Below are 18,672 nucleotides of genomic sequence, written 5' to 3'. Positions count from 1 at the left end.
TCAGTTTATTGACCAGGGTTCTTGTTATAGAAACCTAGGAACTTTTAGCTAAAAATACACACTTTTGTGGCGTCCAAAAGTCCTTAAACATAGTGTAGTGCATTTAGTCTGCATCATAAAGATACAAACTCTGGAAATCAAAATAAATGGATAAAAAGCATGTGTGGAGCGGAGTATGGAGTGCGGACGCTGTGGAGCTCACATTAATCGAGCATTCTAAGGTATTTGCGTCTTTAGTAACTATTTTCCTATTGGTTTTTGTGTGCCACGCATTTTGAAACAAATGCGCGCGATTATGATTACCATTAGAAGACTATTATGGAAGTGTGATTCTTTGAGAGAATGTATCCGGTTCCTCTTAAATTGCATCGAGCATAAACTAGATTCACTTTGAATTTATACTAGAGGTAGGAATACCTTATATGTATTATCATAACACGGTGGTTGCCAACAATAAGTTTATAGAAGCTAAGTTAATATAATAAAATCTTCCATTCTCTAGGTGGTCTATTTTGAAAGTAATATTGCAATTTGCAAAATACATCAATATCCTCAAAGATGGAGTTTGGGACCTATTTCTATTCGATCTATTCATAAAGGGAGCCTGACCAAGTAGCGCACACCAAAGGCCCATTGTGCTTAGATGTCTGTCTTTGATCAAAGCGTCACAGTAGACCACATACTTAGTAGTTTCATCTGCTTTGCCACAGATCCTGCATGTGGGCTCTCCTACAAGCCTAATATTGTGATAGTTGACCATCCAGTGCATCCTAAGGACACTGGTGATCTTCCTAATCTGACTTCTATTCACTTTTAGAAGACGCATATTTGAAGTTCACCCACTGCTTCCTGTCCAGGAGAATGACCTTATTATTGAAACAGAAGGCTCTGACTCTACTCGTCTGATTTCAGTTAGATATGCTTTGCGTTTTGTATGGCATTAGCGTGTACGAGGTGTTTTTTTTTTCAAACTGGCGCCATTTTGAAGGGCACCTCCATGTCACCTTAGTACGGTCCTGGCCGACCAGAAATAGTTAATTTTTCTAATTTTTAATAAAAAGTTGATTGCAACAGGTATATGTAAAATGATACGTGTAAATTTGTTTATAAACTTTATTTCGTGTACATATTAAATTCTAAAGTAATGGAAATACGTGTACTGTACAACGTTGTTAATTAATGTGCACTTTGTATATACGCGAACGATACGGCACTTCTCAAACTGCTGTTATTTTTTTGCAATTGGTTTAAGAGTTTGGTTAAGTTTTGTAAATATAAATATCAAAGTGTTACATTATGGATATGGAATCGAATGTGAAGGTGGAGATGCATAGTGATAAAAATAGAAGTAGTGCAAACAGCATTTGTCTAACAGTAGAATTGTGTGTTGTTTGTGGAGATCGAGCATCGGGCAGACATTACGGTGCCATCAGTTGCGAGGGATGCAAAGGTTTCTTCAAAAGGTCCATCAGGAAGCAGTTAGGTTATCAATGTCGAGGGACGAAGAACTGTGAAGTCACAAAACATCATCGTAATCGATGTCAATATTGCAGACTGCAAAAATGTTTGGCTTGTGGCATGCGAAGTGATTGTAGTTGCATATACTCTGCAATCCATTATAATCCCAATTTCATTTTTAGCTGTGCAGCACGAACGCAAACCCATCGTCGACAAAAAGGAATTCAACAGCAGCGTCGCAGGCTCACCATATTGTTCCTCGAATGTGAATAAAATTTTTATTCGCAAAGACTTATCCACGGATGCCACCACCATTCTACCAAGTTCGTTTAATCCCTGTGATCTTGCACTACCCTTCCTTAATAAACGTTTTGGTAAGGAATCACAGAAAATAAGTTCGGGGTAATGATTTATATCCTTAGGTAATAGCATAACTGATCTCCAATATCACATGTCGCCAACCCCTAATTGTGTGGAGGACGATGTTTCAATGGACAGCGTAAATATGGTGGGCGGAGAGCTTAATGATTCACTATCGGTCGCGAAGGAGAAACAGATCATTTCGAAGGCGCTCGACACAATTGCTCGAATACAGTGTTTAAACGGGAACGAATTTCCTACATTAACTGACGATAAGGCGTTCGAATTTGACGGCCCGTTACTTCAGGACCAGCACATTACGTTTAACTTGCAAATACCGGGACCTGTACCTCCATATCTTAATCTGCATTACATTTGTGAAAGTGGCTCTAGACTTCTGTTTCATTCCGTACACTGGGTGCGAAATATACCGGCTTTTCAGCTTTTAAGGTAAGCTTCCGGGTGATTCAACACTTGAAGTAGTAATAGTTGTTTATAGTTCATTAAGTAGCTAGGGTTTCTTTGGATGTTGCCGATAGCTCCTAAATATTGCAGGTATATGCTGCTGATGGCCAAATACTATCAAAAAAATTAGCTAGGTCTCACGTCCATTTTTATTGTAAGTGCGAAGAAAGATTTTATTTTCAATATTTCTCATTTGTTTATTTATTTACAGGTTGTAAATATATCATTTTGTTATTGAAAATAGGAAAAATAAAATTAAAATCTGCTACTAGTAGTATTTGTAGGTAGACACTCTCTTTTTCTTTAAAATGAACGATTCTCATAGGAAATGGACTCATGGACTGAAGCGAAAATGTTTCACGTACTGAGACATACGCCTTCACGCAAATTATAAAAATTCGCTGCGGCTAGGCGCAGATATCACCTGCACATGCGCGATTCTGCTCTTCCTTTATGCGTACCTAATTTGTTTCCAATCAGTTAATCCATTTAGGGGGAAATGAGAGTACGGACAGACAGACCGACATTGAGATTTTGTTTGATTCAAATTCCTGGTTCTTCAAAACGTATATTTCCGTCAAAAAGGTGAGGGGTCATTTTTTACCCCGATGCAATACCTCTCTTACTAACGTGCAAGTGATAAAAAGGTATCCCATTTTATTACTAAAGAGGTGGCCTATCTGGTTCATAGTATATAATCAATGTTTTTGGTTATAAATATTACTATATACAGGGAGTTTTGCTTAAAAGTGAACATTATTACATTATGCCCATATTCGTTTTTTAAAAAAAATACATGAACCTATAATAGTCTAGGCGATAGAGACTGTAAAATTGGCAAACTGGACATTTCGAGGTGGAAAAGAAAAAAATTGTGGAATATGTTCAGTTAGGTGTCAGAAACAACATATTAAAAATCCCACCCTCCAGACCCTGTGCTAAAGGCTCCAGCCACCCCACCATCCCCCAAAAACAGTGTTTTTGCTCTTTTTGGTTGATATCTCGCAATCTATGAGGTCTATATGAAATATTTATAGCTGAAAATATTTCTCGGGAAATTACATACAAGGTAGATACTCAGGAGTTAGCCTAGGTGTACCTCTTAGCCTAGGAAATTCATAAAAGAGGCGAAAATCATCAATTTTCGTGGCTTTTTGCAAATATATCGCGACCTTTAGGGCTAGATGAAATATTTTGAGCTGAAAATGCTCCTCGTGAAATTTCTTACAAGGTAGATACTCAGAAGTTAACCTAGGTGTACCTCTTAGCCTAGAAAATTCATAAAAGGAGGCGAAAATCATCATTTTCGTGTTTTTTTTTGCGGTTTTTTGCAAATATATCGCGACCTTCAGGGCTAGACGAAATATGTTTAGCTGAAAATGCTCTTCGTGCAATTTCATACGAGATAGGTAACTGAAGAGTTGGCGTAAAGTCACCTTTCACCTTCAACTTTCCTGTGTGAGGAAATATTCATTGTAAAACAAAGTATTTCTAGGAAATATTCATTGTAAAACAAAGTATTTCTAAAGAAATACTTTGTTTTACAATGAATATTTTCATTCCATCTAGCCCTAAAGGTCGCGATATATTTGCAAAAAGCCACGAAAATTGATTATTTTCGCCCCTTTTATGAATTTCCTAGGCTAAGAGGTACACCTAGGCTAACTTCTGAGTATCTACTTTGTATGAAATTTCCCAAGAAATATTTTCACCTAAAAATATTTCATATAGGCCTCGATATAGACCTCATAGATCGCGAGATATCAGCCAAAAAGAGCAAAAACACGGTTTTTGGGGGATGGTGGGGTGGCTGGAGCCTTTAGCACAGAGTCTGGGGGGTGGGATTTTTAATATGTTGTTTCTGACACCTAACTGAACATATTCCACCATTTTTTTCTTTAACACCTCAAAATGTCCAGTTAGATGTCTTTATCACCTAGACTATAATTGACGAGTGTTGCACTTTTCTGTCTCTGAACTACCTTTTAATTATTTTATTTGATGTTGGGCACTTTTCTAAAACGACTATTGCATATATTGACATGTACATTAATGAAACTTTGTTTATACCTATATCTTGGCACTAGAAATGAGGATCTGCCGAATTCTACCCCCTTCTTAGGGTAATGAGGAGGGGAAGCTTTAAAAAGTGCACATTCTGCAAATTAAGTGCGTGAAGTTTCAGTTTCTGTGTAATTTTTTGAGACCATACCCATACTTATAGGTTCATTGTTTTGCGATATATGAATGGCTTTTGTTGAATAAAGTGGAAAAAAGAATAATCATCCCCAAAATCACTGAGATCATCGACATCCATGTCTACAGGGGCCATGTCTTTGTCCAAGTCCTGCTATACACACTTCATCAGATGTAGCAGTGGTCTTGTTAAAGACTGCTGCACAGTATTGTAGAACAGGATTTTTGTCTAGGAGTGTGAGGAGCTGTTTTTACCTTTGCCGTAAACAGCGCTGGTTGTGTCACAACCTGAAAATGCATGTGCTCTGAGTATGTGAATTTTCACATTCAGATGTTGACGTTGGTTGAAGAAAATATTTTTCTTTTAATTCGGCCAATTTTGGGTTTAAGGAACAGTATAGGTTTCTCAAAATTACTAAAAGCAATCAGGATAGGTAGTAGTTGGAAGGAGCTCTCTAAAAGCTGATCTTTTTAGACTGATTTACTAAGATGGAGGCACCATAGTTCGTTAAATAAACCGCTAGTGAAAAGGGTCACGAATTGAATTTATTGTTTGATAAAAACTGTGTAACATTTTTGTAATTATACCACTGTTTTCTTTTATTTCAGCGCAGATACGCAAATTACATTGCTCCGAGGATGTTGGGTCGAATTATTTGCTCTCGGTTTGGCCCAGTGCTCGCAGTCCTTGTCACTCTCTACCATTTTGTCGTCACTTGTCAGTCACTTGCACACTTCAATAGCGCAAGATAAAATGTCCGCGATTAAAGTGAAACAAGTTACAGACCACATTGTAAAGCTGCAAGATTTCGTTACCACAATCAATCGTATGCATGTAGATGAGCACGAGTACGCATACTTGAAAGCAATCCGATTATTTTCACCTGATCAACCAGAGCTATTGTTTCGCAAGCAAGTAGAAAAGTTTCAAGAAAAGTCCTTCCAAGCGTTACAAAATTATATTATTAGCAGTTTTCCGGATGACACTGACAGATTTCCTAGGTAAGTTGTGTAAGCATTTGTGGTTCAAAATCGTTATGTGTTTTTACAGATTGCTTCTTCGTGTTTCACCATTGCGTGCGTTAGACCCGCAAGTACTAGAAGAATTATTTTTTGCGGGATTAATTGGACAAGTTCAGATCGACAGTGTAATACCGTACATTCTTCGTATGGGCACAAGCATCACAGGTAGGTTTCTTGTGTTCATTGCACATTACCAACGGATTTGCTTTCAGGAAGTTGCGGTAGACAATTACAAACTGAGCATATAGAAGAATTTTTGTGTAAATAAATGCAATTTTTCATGTGCGACGTTCCTGGCAGAACTTTTGGGGTTCGTAAAATTCGTGATATAATATCCAAAACTGGTCCAAGTAGTACTTATAATCAGTTTATTTATAATCTTAATTTCGTGTTTTTATAACCATTAAAAGTGCAAGTACATATTTATAATATTAGGTATAATTTGAGTGCAGGCCTTAGATAATATAATAATAATAATGAACCAGAAATTGATCAAGGTGGACGTTATTTCGCATATGTGGTTTTAACGAGAATGCTATTTATTATTTGATAAACCTTAGACAATAACGAAACCAGTGAAATTGTTATAAGATATACGTAATTTGTATGCAATAGAGTTCTTCATTCTATATAGAAACGAATTTGTGGTGAAATGATACTATTTATTCAATTCGTGCAATGCACACTCATTCTGTGATAACATAGGTTGGTGCCTTGGAAATGTCTTCGGTAATGTAAACTTTTTTGCTCAATTTCAACTGTACAATATAGCAGATTGTATCTTGAAATTTGTCACTCTTGCCTTTATGAAAATACAAGACAGACGTCATGTATTTTGTATCTAAAATTTCAAGTATCTTGCCAACAATTGACCGTGTAAATTAGATTGTAAATAGTAATTATTTACGGAATGCACTAATAATAGGGAGAACCAATCGCACATTATGAGAGTTTAATGGTTGATAGCGTATATTGGTTTTGAGGGTAGTCCAGAGCACAGGTGCACAAAAATGATGCAAACTCTGTACAGGGCTTAAGAAAAAACAAAAATTTGTTGTAGCAGCCAGAATGTTACCAGTAACCACGTCCAAATCATACGTTTGTAACTGGTACAATTAGGTAAGCTAGTCAGTTTTAGCTAACTGATGGGATACCGTAAATCAAATTTGAGTTCGATCATGGTAGTTTTGTAAGTTTATATTGATGGTGACTGAAATCCCACTCACTATTAAATAGTCATATAAGAACATATGACCATTAATTAATTGTTCTGATACATTTTAAAATGTCTTCCAAAACTGATGTGATGACCTCTAAGTATAGTCATAGAATTTCATTAAAAATCATGATCGCGCGCACGAACTAGTGTAATCTTCCTCAATTTGAGGTGATTTATATGTCTTCTACTTTCAGTTGTCTTGGTGTTTGAAGTACTATTTTATTCTATTCATAGGGGAGCCGAACCAGGCAGCACTTAGGCACACCAGAGGCCCATTGTGCATACCCCCTTTTTTTCGCGCAATTATTCCTTTAACCTAAGTTGCTTCACCCTCCCCGGTTCCAGATAGCTGTCTCCAAGGAGTTGATGTCTGTTCCTGATCAAAGCGTCACAGTGGCAGACCACATGCTCAGTAGTTTCTTTTGAAATACTAGTTTTAGTTGAAGTAGTTTTGGGCTTTTGCGGTCCTCTTTCAATATCCACACTTCTACTACAAAAATTTCCTTTAAAACTTGACGATTTTAGTTTTGTTTCCTTCTTTTGCAGGCATTGCTGTTGATTTTGAGCTACTTTTTACAGTGTTCAACTGAGGTAGTAACAAAGCAGATTGTGACTGTTTACATCACCATTATACAAGATAACATGTAGAAGGACTCAATTTCTGACAATAAACTCCGCGACGCGACGCATTTAGATATCTCAAATATGTTTTTCCGCAGCACCTCTTAGTGCGAGTTCTCCAGCATCTGCTATCCACACGTACTGCTTCCATTCATTTTAGCTTTCAAATATTGTTGAAGACATGTTACCCCTGATTTTGTTGCAAGAAATTTCATCATCTACTATACATATTTAATTATTCCCTGTGTTTTGAAATATATGCGCGCTATTGTAATTTTCGAAAAAAACACCATAACCCTCCACGAAACTCTCCCATTACACTGATCATAATATTGCTTTACAATTTAACGAGTAGTTTCTACATCTCTCATTATTATTATTGGAAACTTATTTAATGAATGGGAGTTAATTACATGCTGAAGGTGGTTCGTACGTAGGGTATATGTAATTCACGTTGTCATTCATACCATATTGCCTGCTTTCCTATGTCGAAAGGAAGAGTTACAGTTGTTTTTATATCTTATTTGAGCTGGAGTGCGAAACATTGATGGCTACCTGCATTCTCTAATGCTTTGACTAGATGCGTATATTCCTATTTTTTCTTAAACAGATTTTGTGTAAGCGAATGTATACAAATTCATTTGGTTAGAAAAGTAGTGATACCTGTCTTGTAATTTATACTAATGTTCTTTGCAGTAATACAGTGAATGATACAATCTGCTAATCTAATTGATCAATTCCATTGCTGAGCTACTTTTTGATTTAACTGCCTCTAGTGGGTAGTTTGAAAATACATACACTGTTCTCAATGTAGATTACAGTTTTTGAAAATGTATTTTTATACTTAGATATTTACACAAGGGACATCGGTCAACTTGCAAATAGTGTAATTTTTGATCCATTCTGTATTATATAAAATAAATTACATTTAAAATGTAAATATTAGACATATCTGTACTCATTTTATCCCCTCTATACAGATAAGCCTTATCTTTATCCTACACACCTTTCACCAGTTCATCATGTGCTGCTTGTGATAGATAAATCACTGAAATTGTGTAATCCATTTTTAGTTTCTTTCAATTGCTTAACTTATTAATATTGCAATTAAAAATGCGTTATTATTTATCTTACTTATTCTCGCTAGCAGTGTCTTTGTTTGTGATCTTTGTAGGTAAGTGCAAATTTCAAAATTGTAGTAAATGAACTAAATCATATGACTTGTAAATTATGCTTGACAGCGCTGTATTACCTATTCACGGGAAAAGGAACTGAAATTAGTTTGGGATGGTAAGTCATTTACGTTTATTGAAAATCACAATTACATTTGATCCCCTTTTAAGGTTTCTTGAAAGTACTTCACCCTATATGTGGGCGTCGTTGGGTATAGGATTTTCGGTTTCCTTATCCGTTGTTGGAGCAGCAGTGTAAGAAATCACCTTAAATATTCTCAAAAATCTTATTCATCTTTAAATAGGGGGATTTACACAACAGGTGTTAGTATACTGGGGGGTGGTGTAAAAGCTCCACGTATAAAGACCAAAAATTTAATTTCCATTATCTTTTGCGAAGCGGTTGCGATTTATGGCTTAATTATGGCTATTGTTTTATCGGGAATTATTACAGTAAGTTGAATTCTACTTTAGTACTGTATTTTGTACCATCAACGTTATAGGACTATTCGTCTAGTAAATTCGAATTTAATGACGATTTACGGGCCAAGAATTACATGGGTGGATACGTTATTTTTGGGGCTGGATTATCTGTCGGATTGGTTAATCTGTTTTGTGGCTTAGCTGTTGGTATTGTTGGGTCCGGGGCAGCATTAGCTGATGCCGCAAATGCCGCTCTTTTCGTTAAAGTGTTAATTATCGAAATTTTTGGAAGTGCCATTGGACTGTTTGGATTAATTGTCGGAGTATATATGGTATAATCAATTCTTACATTTCTTAAACTGTATAGCTAACATCGCTCATTGTAGAATTCTCGGGCAAGTATGGGAGATAGCATCTAAGCTGTGTAAGCCAACGTAAAAGAGCGTAGTGGGTGCCCTTATGTGTAATACTCGTGAACGTTATTACAATTTCCCTAAAATTTGTTTTTAGATGTGTATAGTTTATGTGTGTAAGTGTGCAAATTAAAAATTATTTGATGTTAAGTATCTCACACAGAGTTATTATTAGTTTCCTAGCATGAGCTAAATTAATCACAGTTAAAAAACTAAGAGTTTTTTGTCGACGAATCGGCTAATTCTCGTTTTATTAAAATTTTGGTAGTGTACATTAGGCATAGCGTTTTTTTAAATACCTACCTATCTGATGGTTTGAGCTAGGAAGTCGAATTCTCTCAAGAATTTGCCACCTGGTTTAAAAATTGATCAAAGTTCCCTGTATGATAATATGCAGCGATCAAAGTAACTAAAAAAAAGCAGGATTTTTTAGGGACGAATCGTGAAATTTAATTTATTTTTGTTCAACGATCTTCAAACATTTCCGGGTACTTTTGTGGGGGTACATTATCATTATTTATAAAAAGTGGTGGTACGCCAAACCCCCGCGCCACTCACTCAATTCGACCACTGATAAAATATTAAAAATCAAGAGATTTATGACTAAAATTGTAAAATCAATGTTTAGGAAGTATGTGGTTTTTTTCATTAACTTAATCCTTAGATATATAGCGTTTTCTTTTTGCTGTATTTAAGTTGATGGCACAAGATACTTAGATCAAATTTAACTAACATCTTTATGTATATGAGAAGAATGGGCATTTTGTGGGCGACATTAACACAGATTTAGACGTAGGTATTTGTTTCATATGCTGTTAGGGTACAAACAAATAAATAGAACATATAAAATAGACCATATGTGTAAATGTGACAAAATTCTAGACTGTTTGTACCCCAGCAGCCCATATTTAAATGTTGACAATGCCGTTGGGTTTTGAATCAGACAACTGCGGTTATCTATTAATAATGTTACAGTAGATAGGAACTTAGGAAAGACACATGCCAGACCAGTCAGATGACGGTCCAAACAATACACATGTTAAGAGGAGCCTTTTAAACAGAAGTGTCGCTATGAAACAAAAGTGGTTCTATTAAGCCGACCTGCTAATTGAAAAATAAACGGAGGCGCCTACACCCAGACCATATACAATGCCCAGACCCAAGAAGTCATTGTGACCTTATTCTCTTTGTTGAATGCTGCCAAAAAAATTTTACAAGACAGTGCCATCTAATGGCGAATTTGACATTGCAAACTGTCAGTGTTAAGTTTGGGTCATATGATCGAAGGGGTTAAGTTTATATAAATTTATCATCCAAGAATAAGATCTCCATCCCCTAGAAATTGAAATATAGACGGCAAGGACAATCCGCGAGATACAGATTGCTGAAGACGTAAGTAAATAAGCTGGTCTGTGAAAAAGGAATCTGTATTATCGATTTTCATTAATTAAAGCAAGTCGTTCTCCCATCCCAACTCCTTTTTTAATGTACACTCCTCAAATTTCACGTGATTTTATGTGAGAATTTCAAATTGGCGAGTTACGGGAGGAGTGCGATACATTTTCTTGGGTCTTCGCGATGCAGGCTTTACTGGGGAAGATATTCATTGGCAGCGCGGTGTCGATTATTACAGTTTTGAGTAAGTAGCTCCAGAATAAATGATCCTTTTTGAATGTTTTATTTTTTAGCACTGTATCATGTACTAACTGGAAAAGGAGAGCGTATCAGTGTCGGATGGTAATTATCGATGTAAGAATGTCTAGTAAGTTTAACATTTTGAACGTTGTAGGTTCCTCGAAGATACATCTCCTTATATGTGGGCTACAATTGGTATTGGTCTATCAGTTGCACTTTCGGTTGTTGGGGCTGCTGCGTTAGTATTTCGCATTAATTTACTGTGTAACTTTTCCATATTTATAGAGGCATCCATACGACTGGTGTTAGCATTATTGGTGGTGGCGTTAAGGCTCCTCGTATCAAGACCAAGAATTTAATTTCCGTCATTTTCTGTGAAGCTGTGGCAATTTACGGACTGATTACAGCAATTGTATTATCCGGTTATTTATCTGTTAGTAGATATTATTTAGCTCTGCTGTATCTTACGTACACCAATATTGCAGGATTTCTCACTAAAAGTAGCCGAAGAAAATGAAAATGTTAGAAGTAAAAATTGGATGGCTGGTTATTTAATGTTCGGTTCTGGAGTTGCAGTTGGCTTTGTGAATCTGTTCTGTGGAATAGCAGTAGGTATTGTTGGTTCTGGGGCAGCTTTGGCAGATGCGGCGAACTCTGCACTATTTGTCAAAATTCTGATTGTTGAAATTTTTGGTAGTGCCATTGGTCTTTTTGGCCTGATCGTTGGCATTTACATGGTAAGTTGTTATTTAACCAACAAACGGTAGCTGTATTTTATTTATACAGGTGGCGAAGGTTGCTATGGGTGACAAGGTGTAGATGAAAAAAGTTGTATTTTAAAAATACGCTCATTCCAATTTATGTATATATTTATGTTGTAAGAGTAGTAGGGAACCTTTTAACTACTATAAATTGTAAACCTATGAAATTAATGACATGTCTGATAATTGTTGCAGTAGTATTAGTAGTGGTATTCAATGTTAATTCTTCATTGTAGATAGTTTTGTTAAATAATTTTTGGTTAGTATTCTATAGTATTAAATAGTAGATAATTTAAAAATGACAACAGGAGTTCATATTTAATTCACAATAGTAGGTTTAATTTCAATGTACCTATACATTCATTAGGAAACATTTTGTTTTGTTGGATCTTGAATATAAAATTTATTTAACTAACATGTTTATTTCATCTCTTTCTCTGTCTCTCTCTTTTGTTAAAAGTAAAACTTGAAAAATGCTGTATTGTACCCACCTACACGGTTAAATGACTGATGCTTATTGGTGAGAAGCTTTCCACAAGATGCATTTGTCTTGCTTACTAGATGTGGACATTTCATTTTGATACCTTGGATTTGATTCACTAAGATCAGAGCTGGGAAGTAACTAAAATTTAAGTTACTGTAACTTACTTTTGAAATAACACTAAAAGTAACTTGTAACTTAGTTACTTTCTAAAAGTAACTTATAACTTTTCCATATTCAGAGGAACTTGGTTACTTATAAAGTAACTAAGTTACCTAAAAAGAACTTAGTTACCTACCGAAAAGTTACTTTTTATTTATTATAAAATTATTCCTCAAAATACCTTTTAGATCTCACAGCGTTTAAATAATGTCAATAAAAAAAAATAGTCCTACTTATAATTTAATATTGAGGAGATGATAAAAGGTATCTACCAGTGGTAAAGTGCAATTTTTTATCTCTGATATTTGATATATTATGTAATGTAGGAGTATGAATAAGATGTCGATGCACCCTACCATTGCCGTTGTAATTATATACTCAAAATGTCTTATCTGTACATTTTTCGAATTTGCGACTCGACAACAGCACGGCGGCGCCCAGTGACGCATCGGCAGATATTTGTTCATGTTAGCTGATGGTTATAAAAAAATTGCAACTCGCCATTTACCTTGTTAGTTGTAAACGTGAGACTGTTGTGCTTGTGAACGAAATAATATGAAAATAAAACTTTGGGTTATTCAGTATTCAGCTGTTTCCTATTGTTTGTTGAAATTTGAAGCAAGCAACTCGAAAGTATCTTTTTAAAAGAACTTTTTTAACAGTAACTTAGTTACTAGTAACTGTAACTAAGTTACTTTTGTTTCTAAGTATCTAGTTACTCAAGTAACTTAAGTTACTTTTTGGAAAGTAACTATGGAAAATAACTTAGTTACTTTATCAAAGTAACTTTCCCAGCTCTGACTAAGATGCTTTAAGGTTCAGGAGAGTTTTGTAGGAGTTTAATATAAAGCAAGAAAATGTACAACAGATATTTTTCTCTTAGATGGGTGTTTTGTAGGTAATGGATGCTTACATAAGTTGTGTAGGTCCACATCTTGGATGGTTATAGCTGGTCCAATTGAAACAGACCGCTAAAATGACTTGTGGGGTTGCATTACAGTATCTCTTATTGAATTAGAACTTTGTGAAGGAGAATGTAGGAAGGAAGGAATGTAGAAGGAAACAGTCAGAGTGACCAAAAAAACAAAATTAAGATTTTTGCAAAAATGTACTTGTCAAAAAAATAATGATTGCATTCTACTGTGTCTACATACTAATCTATGTATTAAAAAAATGTCATTTTGAAGGTTTTATTAAGCATGTTCTTACATTTTGTACATTCTAAGGTATCGGATCCATTTCGTGCTATAGCAGCAGTACCCCAATTTTGAGCCTGGTACGGTTTCTCCTTTTCATTAATAACCTTCCTTTAAATATCAAACACTTTCGGACTCTCGCTGTTTAATCTTTACACTCTAAATTGGAGTATGTTAGTCGATCCATAAAAAAATAGAGACAGTATGTACAGTTCAGAGTGAAAATCAAAGGAGTGCGCAAATACCAAGCTTTATAGTACCTATATAGTTATACTGTTTACAACTATTTTTAATAACTGGTAGAGAATAATAAGTAAGTAAATAAATTTAACTGGCTCTGTCGCAATTTTCCTTCCATAAAAAGTTTCTTCCCAAATATTCATATATAAGTAGCAGGAGTTCAGGGAATAGATCTCAAGAAAGCATCATAACTTATCAGCAACCTCAGGTCGAAATTGGATATTGTTGTTTCTTTCAATATTTTCATTACTAGCCATTTATTAAGAACACATACAGTTAATATGATTTGGTGGTACAACATATCTTGATATAATTCGCCAACCAATCGAGAATTGTATATGTATATGGTAAGTAATGTTTTGCTTTAGGATTAGGAACGGGTTTGACGTTTTTGTATATATGACCAATTCACCATAAATAACTCGTTTGTTTGGGTTTAGTTTCTTCATAATTGTAAGCAAATATGGCATATTAATAAACACATCATCATCACTTTTAAGTAGATATTTGGGTAACGGGCAGTAATCATTTATCCATCTTAACATCGTTATACTTTTAAGGGGCAGGTCATTATATGAATCTGTTTTTCTTCACTTTTATTAAGTGTACGTTTTGCCAATTAAAAAAAATATCGATATATCTTTCTCAGGTCCGGATATTTAAGTACTCAATTCTGGAGGCAGGAAATTGAATAGGTATATTGTGGCATACGTTTTGAGCGAATTTCCACAAAAATACAAAAAAGTGGGACCACTTAGTCCGCCCGTCCGACTCTACAGCTCTACTTTTTTCGCTATATTTGGTTCGTTATGGTGTCGAGGCTTGCAACAATGCTTGCACGTAGGAAGGAGTTGTTTTTGCTTAATTTTACATTTACCGTTTATTAACGATCGTTTATAATTTTGTATTGCAGTCTGTGTGCCTGTCCATCTATCTGTCGAGTGCACTATATCTTTGTATAGAACGTCCAGTCGCTATTGTTTTTCAACTGCATAGACTATCAGGCCAAAAACTGCCCCAACCTCCAAAAAAAGGGGTTCTTTTATAGTTCTTGTTACAAAGAACATATGAATGTCCTTTGCCGAAATTTTCCTTAATTGAAACATTTTTGAACTTTTACCAAAATAGTGTAGTCACCATAACTCACATAGAGAGTTTGAACTCTATATGCCGCAGGATATGCCGAATGTGAAAGATTTAGTTGCGAGTGTTTTCTTTCAACATCGCAATAATATTTGGATTATCCGTGCTTTGTCCTCAGTCCCGTGCAGCACGGATACTCAAGGTTCTACTGAACTTTATTCATTTTTGGCGCATTTTCCAACGAACTTGGTGCGCTATTCCAGTCATTTTCTTTGTCGGCCTGAGACGTTAACTACCCCTACAGTTTTCAATATTTATTTATTTCGACTTCAATCAAGATTCAAAATATATAGCTTTAAACAAATCTATTTAGCAGACTTGCATAAATCATTAACACCAACATTTGAAAAGACATTAAAATACGCAAATAAATAAACTTATATCGTTGATTGATATATATTTATCAATCAACACTTACATACAGGCAAATAACGGCGCAGACTGAATATGACATCAGCATTTTATTTACAGTTGTCACTGTCTTCCATCTCTCAACCGCTCCATTCTTTTTTGTTGTTTTATTTGCCCCCTTAGCCCTCGATTTTCAACAACTTCGTCTACTTAACTGGGCCATGATCTCCTTGACTTTCCTCGCCTCGTCTTTCTTACAATGCTATTTGACGCTGTCCATAGTGACACTATTTCAGTGGAGTATTCACCGATCTTCCATGGAACACGGGCCCGGGACCCAAGGGGCCCGGTCCGTTTAGAATTTTTTAAAAATAAAACTGAAGCAATAAGTACATTTTTAACATGAAAAGTTGAACCCTTTTTGTGCGAAAAAATACACCAAAAAAAAGAACAAAATCAAAGTTTACTATAATTCATTATTATTGCCTTACTTTGTGATCGCATGTCTACTTTAGTTACAATAATATTACAGTGAGCATAACGTCCACTACAATCCCTACTGCCACAAACGTGGATTTTATATTTTAAAATTGCATCATAACCATCTCATCCCTAAATTTATAATACCCTCAGAGTGAGAATGGAAACCCCTACATTTTTAAATAAGAGGTAGAGGCTTGTGATATATCATTCAACCACATCAGTAATCAGATCGGTTGTTCTCAAATAGAAATGATCTGTCAGATTCAGATCTGTGGCTGCAGCAAGGTGGTGCTTCCCCGCGCTACGCGGTCTTGGTGAGAAACTACTTGGACATAGTTTTTCCCAGATACATAGGTGGATTGGACGTAGAGGATCATTCGAGTGGCTACCCAGGGGGCTAGACCTTCACTCTTGATTATAGTGTCTCACCAAGACCGCATAGTGTGGTGGCTGCAGTCACAGATCATTTCTATTTGGTAACAACCGATTTGATTATTGATATAGTTGTAAAGAGAATTAAATGCCCTTTCAAATGATGATCACAAACCCTGTCTTCCTATCTAAAAATTTAGGGATTGCCACACTCACTCTAAGGTTATTAAGTTGAGGGATGAATTTTTACACATTATGATGTAATTTTAAAATAAAACATCGACTGGTCTCAGGATTTTTCCCGTCAGTGCTCTGGTTAAGAAATAACGAATTTAGCCGTTTCATTTGCACCATACTGTATTTATTGTGTTTTCTGAATAAATATGTCGTTAAACATTTACACCTACCAATTTTCAGATATTAATAAAAATTTTATGAGAGCCCGTCAACCTGTTGGAACACAGGCCCGTAGCTACCTTGTTACGCTACTGCACTATTTATATCTATTATCTACTGTATCTCTTTTCGACTTTAAAACCAATAAGGCAGTTAACCGATTATTAGCCATAGAGGAACGCACTGTCACAGTTCTCTGTTCGCCCGTCCAAGGCCTTAACTATTCCCAGTTTTCAATACTTAGTTCGTTCATTTTGAATTCGGTAGCTTATTGCTCTGGCACCTCGGCCTGACGATTAATGTGTCCATGCGCAGACTTATATCAACTTTCTATATTTTGTTGAAATTTAAACCACATACAGTAACAAAAATGGCTGGGCTGGGCAATACCAACTTTCTTATTTATGGAGACATTTCTTTGAAATTTTAACCAAAGATGCTTTTAGTAAAAGCAAACATATCGCATATTGTAAACATGCTATTAACGTGCGCATGCGAAATATCAACTGTCTTATTTTATCGAGATATCTTTTTGCCAATAGTGACGCGTTTCTCCTCACCTGCTAACCCCCTTTTTATCTATTCTCGTCGCGTGCCTTTTTAATACAAAATATGATAACAAGTTTTTCCCACTTTTTTACTAGTAGGTGATGGCAAACACCTGGCAATATGTGTAAACTAGATGTATGTACGCAGGAACAATAGACTTTACATAATGATATTCGTCTATTGCGAGGGTTGCAGAGCTGGGCAGTATTCTTTTTAGTATTCAAATCCTTTAAAGTATTCAAATACTTTGTAATTAAATACTTTTATGGAAGCAGTATTTGTATTTGTAACTCAAATACTTTCACAAATATTTAGTATTCGAATACTTCGCAAGGTATTTGAATACTTTGAGTAAGAAGTATTCGAATACTTCACATAGTATTTGAATACCAAAAATCGACTACACCAAAATTTCATAGGAAAGCACAACTTTTGAACCAGTAGCCCTATCTTGGAACTGTTTGAAATTATGGATTCTACATCAGGCCACATTCTATAAGAAAATTTTTTTCCTGGTCGATCTGAGACAATTTCCTTCCTTTTTTACGAAAAATCGACTTCACCAAAATTTCTCGGGAAAACACTTTTACTTATTAATTTTGGTGCGTAGAATCCAAAACAATTCGTACTTTTTCGCTCAGACTTTTCAATCAAAAGTTATAGACTAGAAACCAATTTCGAAAAAAAATTCAAAGGGCTGTAACTTTTGAACTAGTAGCCCAATCTTGGAACTGTTTGAAATTATGGATTCTTCAGGCCACATTCTATAGGAAAATGTTTTTTCCCGGTCGATCTCAGACAATTTTTTTTTTTAAGGGCAGGGTCAGACGAGCGTTTATACGTCCATTTCAGAACATATATAAAATCGTCTAGACAGCCACACACAAAACGCGCCTAAATGTTGACACCCGTTCTAGGTGTCAACGCTCGTTCTCTTCTGGAACGTCCGTTTGAAGCGTTGTGGCGCAGCATTTGACTTAATGCACAGTGTCACACAGTGGTGAATTACCCGCGCGTTTCTTAAAGGCGCATGCGATTATTTGCTGAATTTACAATATTGCTATACTCCCTGTAGTCTTGGCGCGTTGTTTTAGGGTGATGTAAGAATAATAATTAATATTATTGTGTGGGTAGTAAAAAATAATATTAAGATTTGTAGTATGGATATCGATCTTCTTATTGCCGAAAGTCTTGCACTATTTATAGGATGCACCCACCATTTACGTTTCTTAGCACGGTTTTTTAAATTAATTTTAAAGTTAAATACAAAAATATGGCAACATCCAACTCGTCATCCATGTCGATGGTTTGCAGTAACGTTTCCAACTGATCGTTCGTTCTTTGTTTGATAATGTTGATAAGGACGGCACCCTTTAAGTGCACATAAAAGTATATCCCTTCCCCGTTTCAAAAATTACAATGATTGGTCTGTTGTGAAGGTTGTTATTTTTATGGTACTTCTATTTTTTCCTCGTTTCCTTATCACGAGTCCACACGTCAGCCTTTAAGTGTACAAAACAGTGGATCATTCCCCTTTTAGTTTCTTGTTTACA

At 35.6% G+C, this 18,672-nt stretch overlaps 3 protein-coding genes across 4 annotated transcripts; all 3 read left to right on the top strand.

Annotated features, from left to right (window-relative positions):
- Positions 1 to 1,046: 1,046 nt before the first annotated feature.
- On the top strand, positions 1,047 to 8,291 carry LOC116165369 (nuclear receptor subfamily 2 group C member 1-A). 2 transcript variants are annotated; one of them, XM_031479750.1, is made up of 6 exons: positions 1,047 to 1,585; positions 1,641 to 1,832; positions 1,881 to 2,268; positions 5,089 to 5,481; positions 5,531 to 5,667; positions 5,715 to 8,291. In XM_031479750.1, exons 1-6 carry the CDS (start codon positions 1,297 to 1,299, stop codon positions 5,768 to 5,770), a joined length of 1,455 nt encoding a protein of 484 aa, XP_031335610.1. In that variant the 5' UTR covers positions 1,047 to 1,296; the 3' UTR covers positions 5,771 to 8,291. The 2 variants fall into 2 exon arrangements, with proteins under 2 accessions (XP_031335610.1, XP_031335609.1); XM_031479749.1 differs by having other exon boundaries at positions 1,048 to 1,591.
- A 56-nt stretch (positions 8,292 to 8,347) lies between these two features.
- On the top strand, positions 8,348 to 9,627 carry LOC116165371 (V-type proton ATPase 21 kDa proteolipid subunit-like). The gene is made up of 6 exons (XM_031479753.1): positions 8,348 to 8,516; positions 8,584 to 8,632; positions 8,686 to 8,769; positions 8,820 to 8,967; positions 9,018 to 9,269; positions 9,324 to 9,627. The coding sequence occupies exons 1-6, from the start codon at positions 8,456 to 8,458 to the stop codon at positions 9,354 to 9,356; spliced, it is 627 nt and encodes a 208-aa protein (XP_031335613.1). The 5' UTR covers positions 8,348 to 8,455; the 3' UTR covers positions 9,357 to 9,627.
- Positions 9,628 to 10,202: 575 nt separating this feature from the next.
- LOC116165370 (V-type proton ATPase 21 kDa proteolipid subunit-like) lies at positions 10,203 to 12,051 on the top strand. Its single transcript, XM_031479752.1, has 7 exons — positions 10,203 to 10,742; positions 10,804 to 10,989; positions 11,039 to 11,087; positions 11,140 to 11,223; positions 11,271 to 11,418; positions 11,471 to 11,722; positions 11,772 to 12,051. The coding sequence occupies exons 2-7, from the start codon at positions 10,929 to 10,931 to the stop codon at positions 11,802 to 11,804; spliced, it is 627 nt and encodes a 208-aa protein (XP_031335612.1). The 5' UTR covers positions 10,203 to 10,742; positions 10,804 to 10,928; the 3' UTR covers positions 11,805 to 12,051.
- The last annotated feature ends 6,621 nt before the right edge of the window (positions 12,052 to 18,672 follow it).

Source organism: Photinus pyralis, unplaced genomic scaffold, assembly GCF_008802855.1.
Source record: "Photinus pyralis isolate 1611_PpyrPB1 unplaced genomic scaffold, Ppyr1.3 Ppyr1.4_LG3a, whole genome shotgun sequence".
NCBI lineage: Eukaryota > Metazoa > Arthropoda > Insecta > Coleoptera > Lampyridae > Photinus > Photinus pyralis.
Note: the sequence above shows the minus strand (reverse complement) of the source record. Positions and strands in the feature narration are given on the sequence as shown.

Bases quoted from the DNA above. Each gene is read 5' to 3' on its own strand.
- LOC116165369 (XM_031479749.1), top strand. From the start codon at position 1,297: ATGGATATGGAATCGAATGTGAAGGTGGAGATGCATAGTGATAAAAAT. The intron at 1,592-1,640 runs GTAGTTGCATAT...TTTCATTTTTAG, and splicing joins TTGTGGCATGCGAAGTGATT to CTGTGCAGCACGAACGCAAA. The intron at 5,668-5,714 runs GTAGGTTTCTTG...ATTTGCTTTCAG, and splicing joins TATGGGCACAAGCATCACAG to GAAGTTGCGGTAGACAATTA.
- LOC116165371 (XM_031479753.1), top strand. From the start codon at position 8,456: ATGCGTTATTATTTATCTTACTTATTCTCGCTAGCAGTGTCTTTGTTT. The intron at 8,517-8,583 runs GTAAGTGCAAAT...TATGCTTGACAG, and splicing joins TTTGTTTGTGATCTTTGTAG to CGCTGTATTACCTATTCACG. The intron at 8,968-9,017 runs GTAAGTTGAATT...TCAACGTTATAG, and splicing joins TTTTATCGGGAATTATTACA to GACTATTCGTCTAGTAAATT.
- LOC116165370 (XM_031479752.1), top strand. From the start codon at position 10,929: ATGCAGGCTTTACTGGGGAAGATATTCATTGGCAGCGCGGTGTCGATT. The intron at 11,224-11,270 runs GTTAGTATTTCG...CCATATTTATAG, and splicing joins TCGGTTGTTGGGGCTGCTGC to AGGCATCCATACGACTGGTG. The intron at 11,723-11,771 runs GTAAGTTGTTAT...TTATTTATACAG, and splicing joins TGATCGTTGGCATTTACATG to GTGGCGAAGGTTGCTATGGG.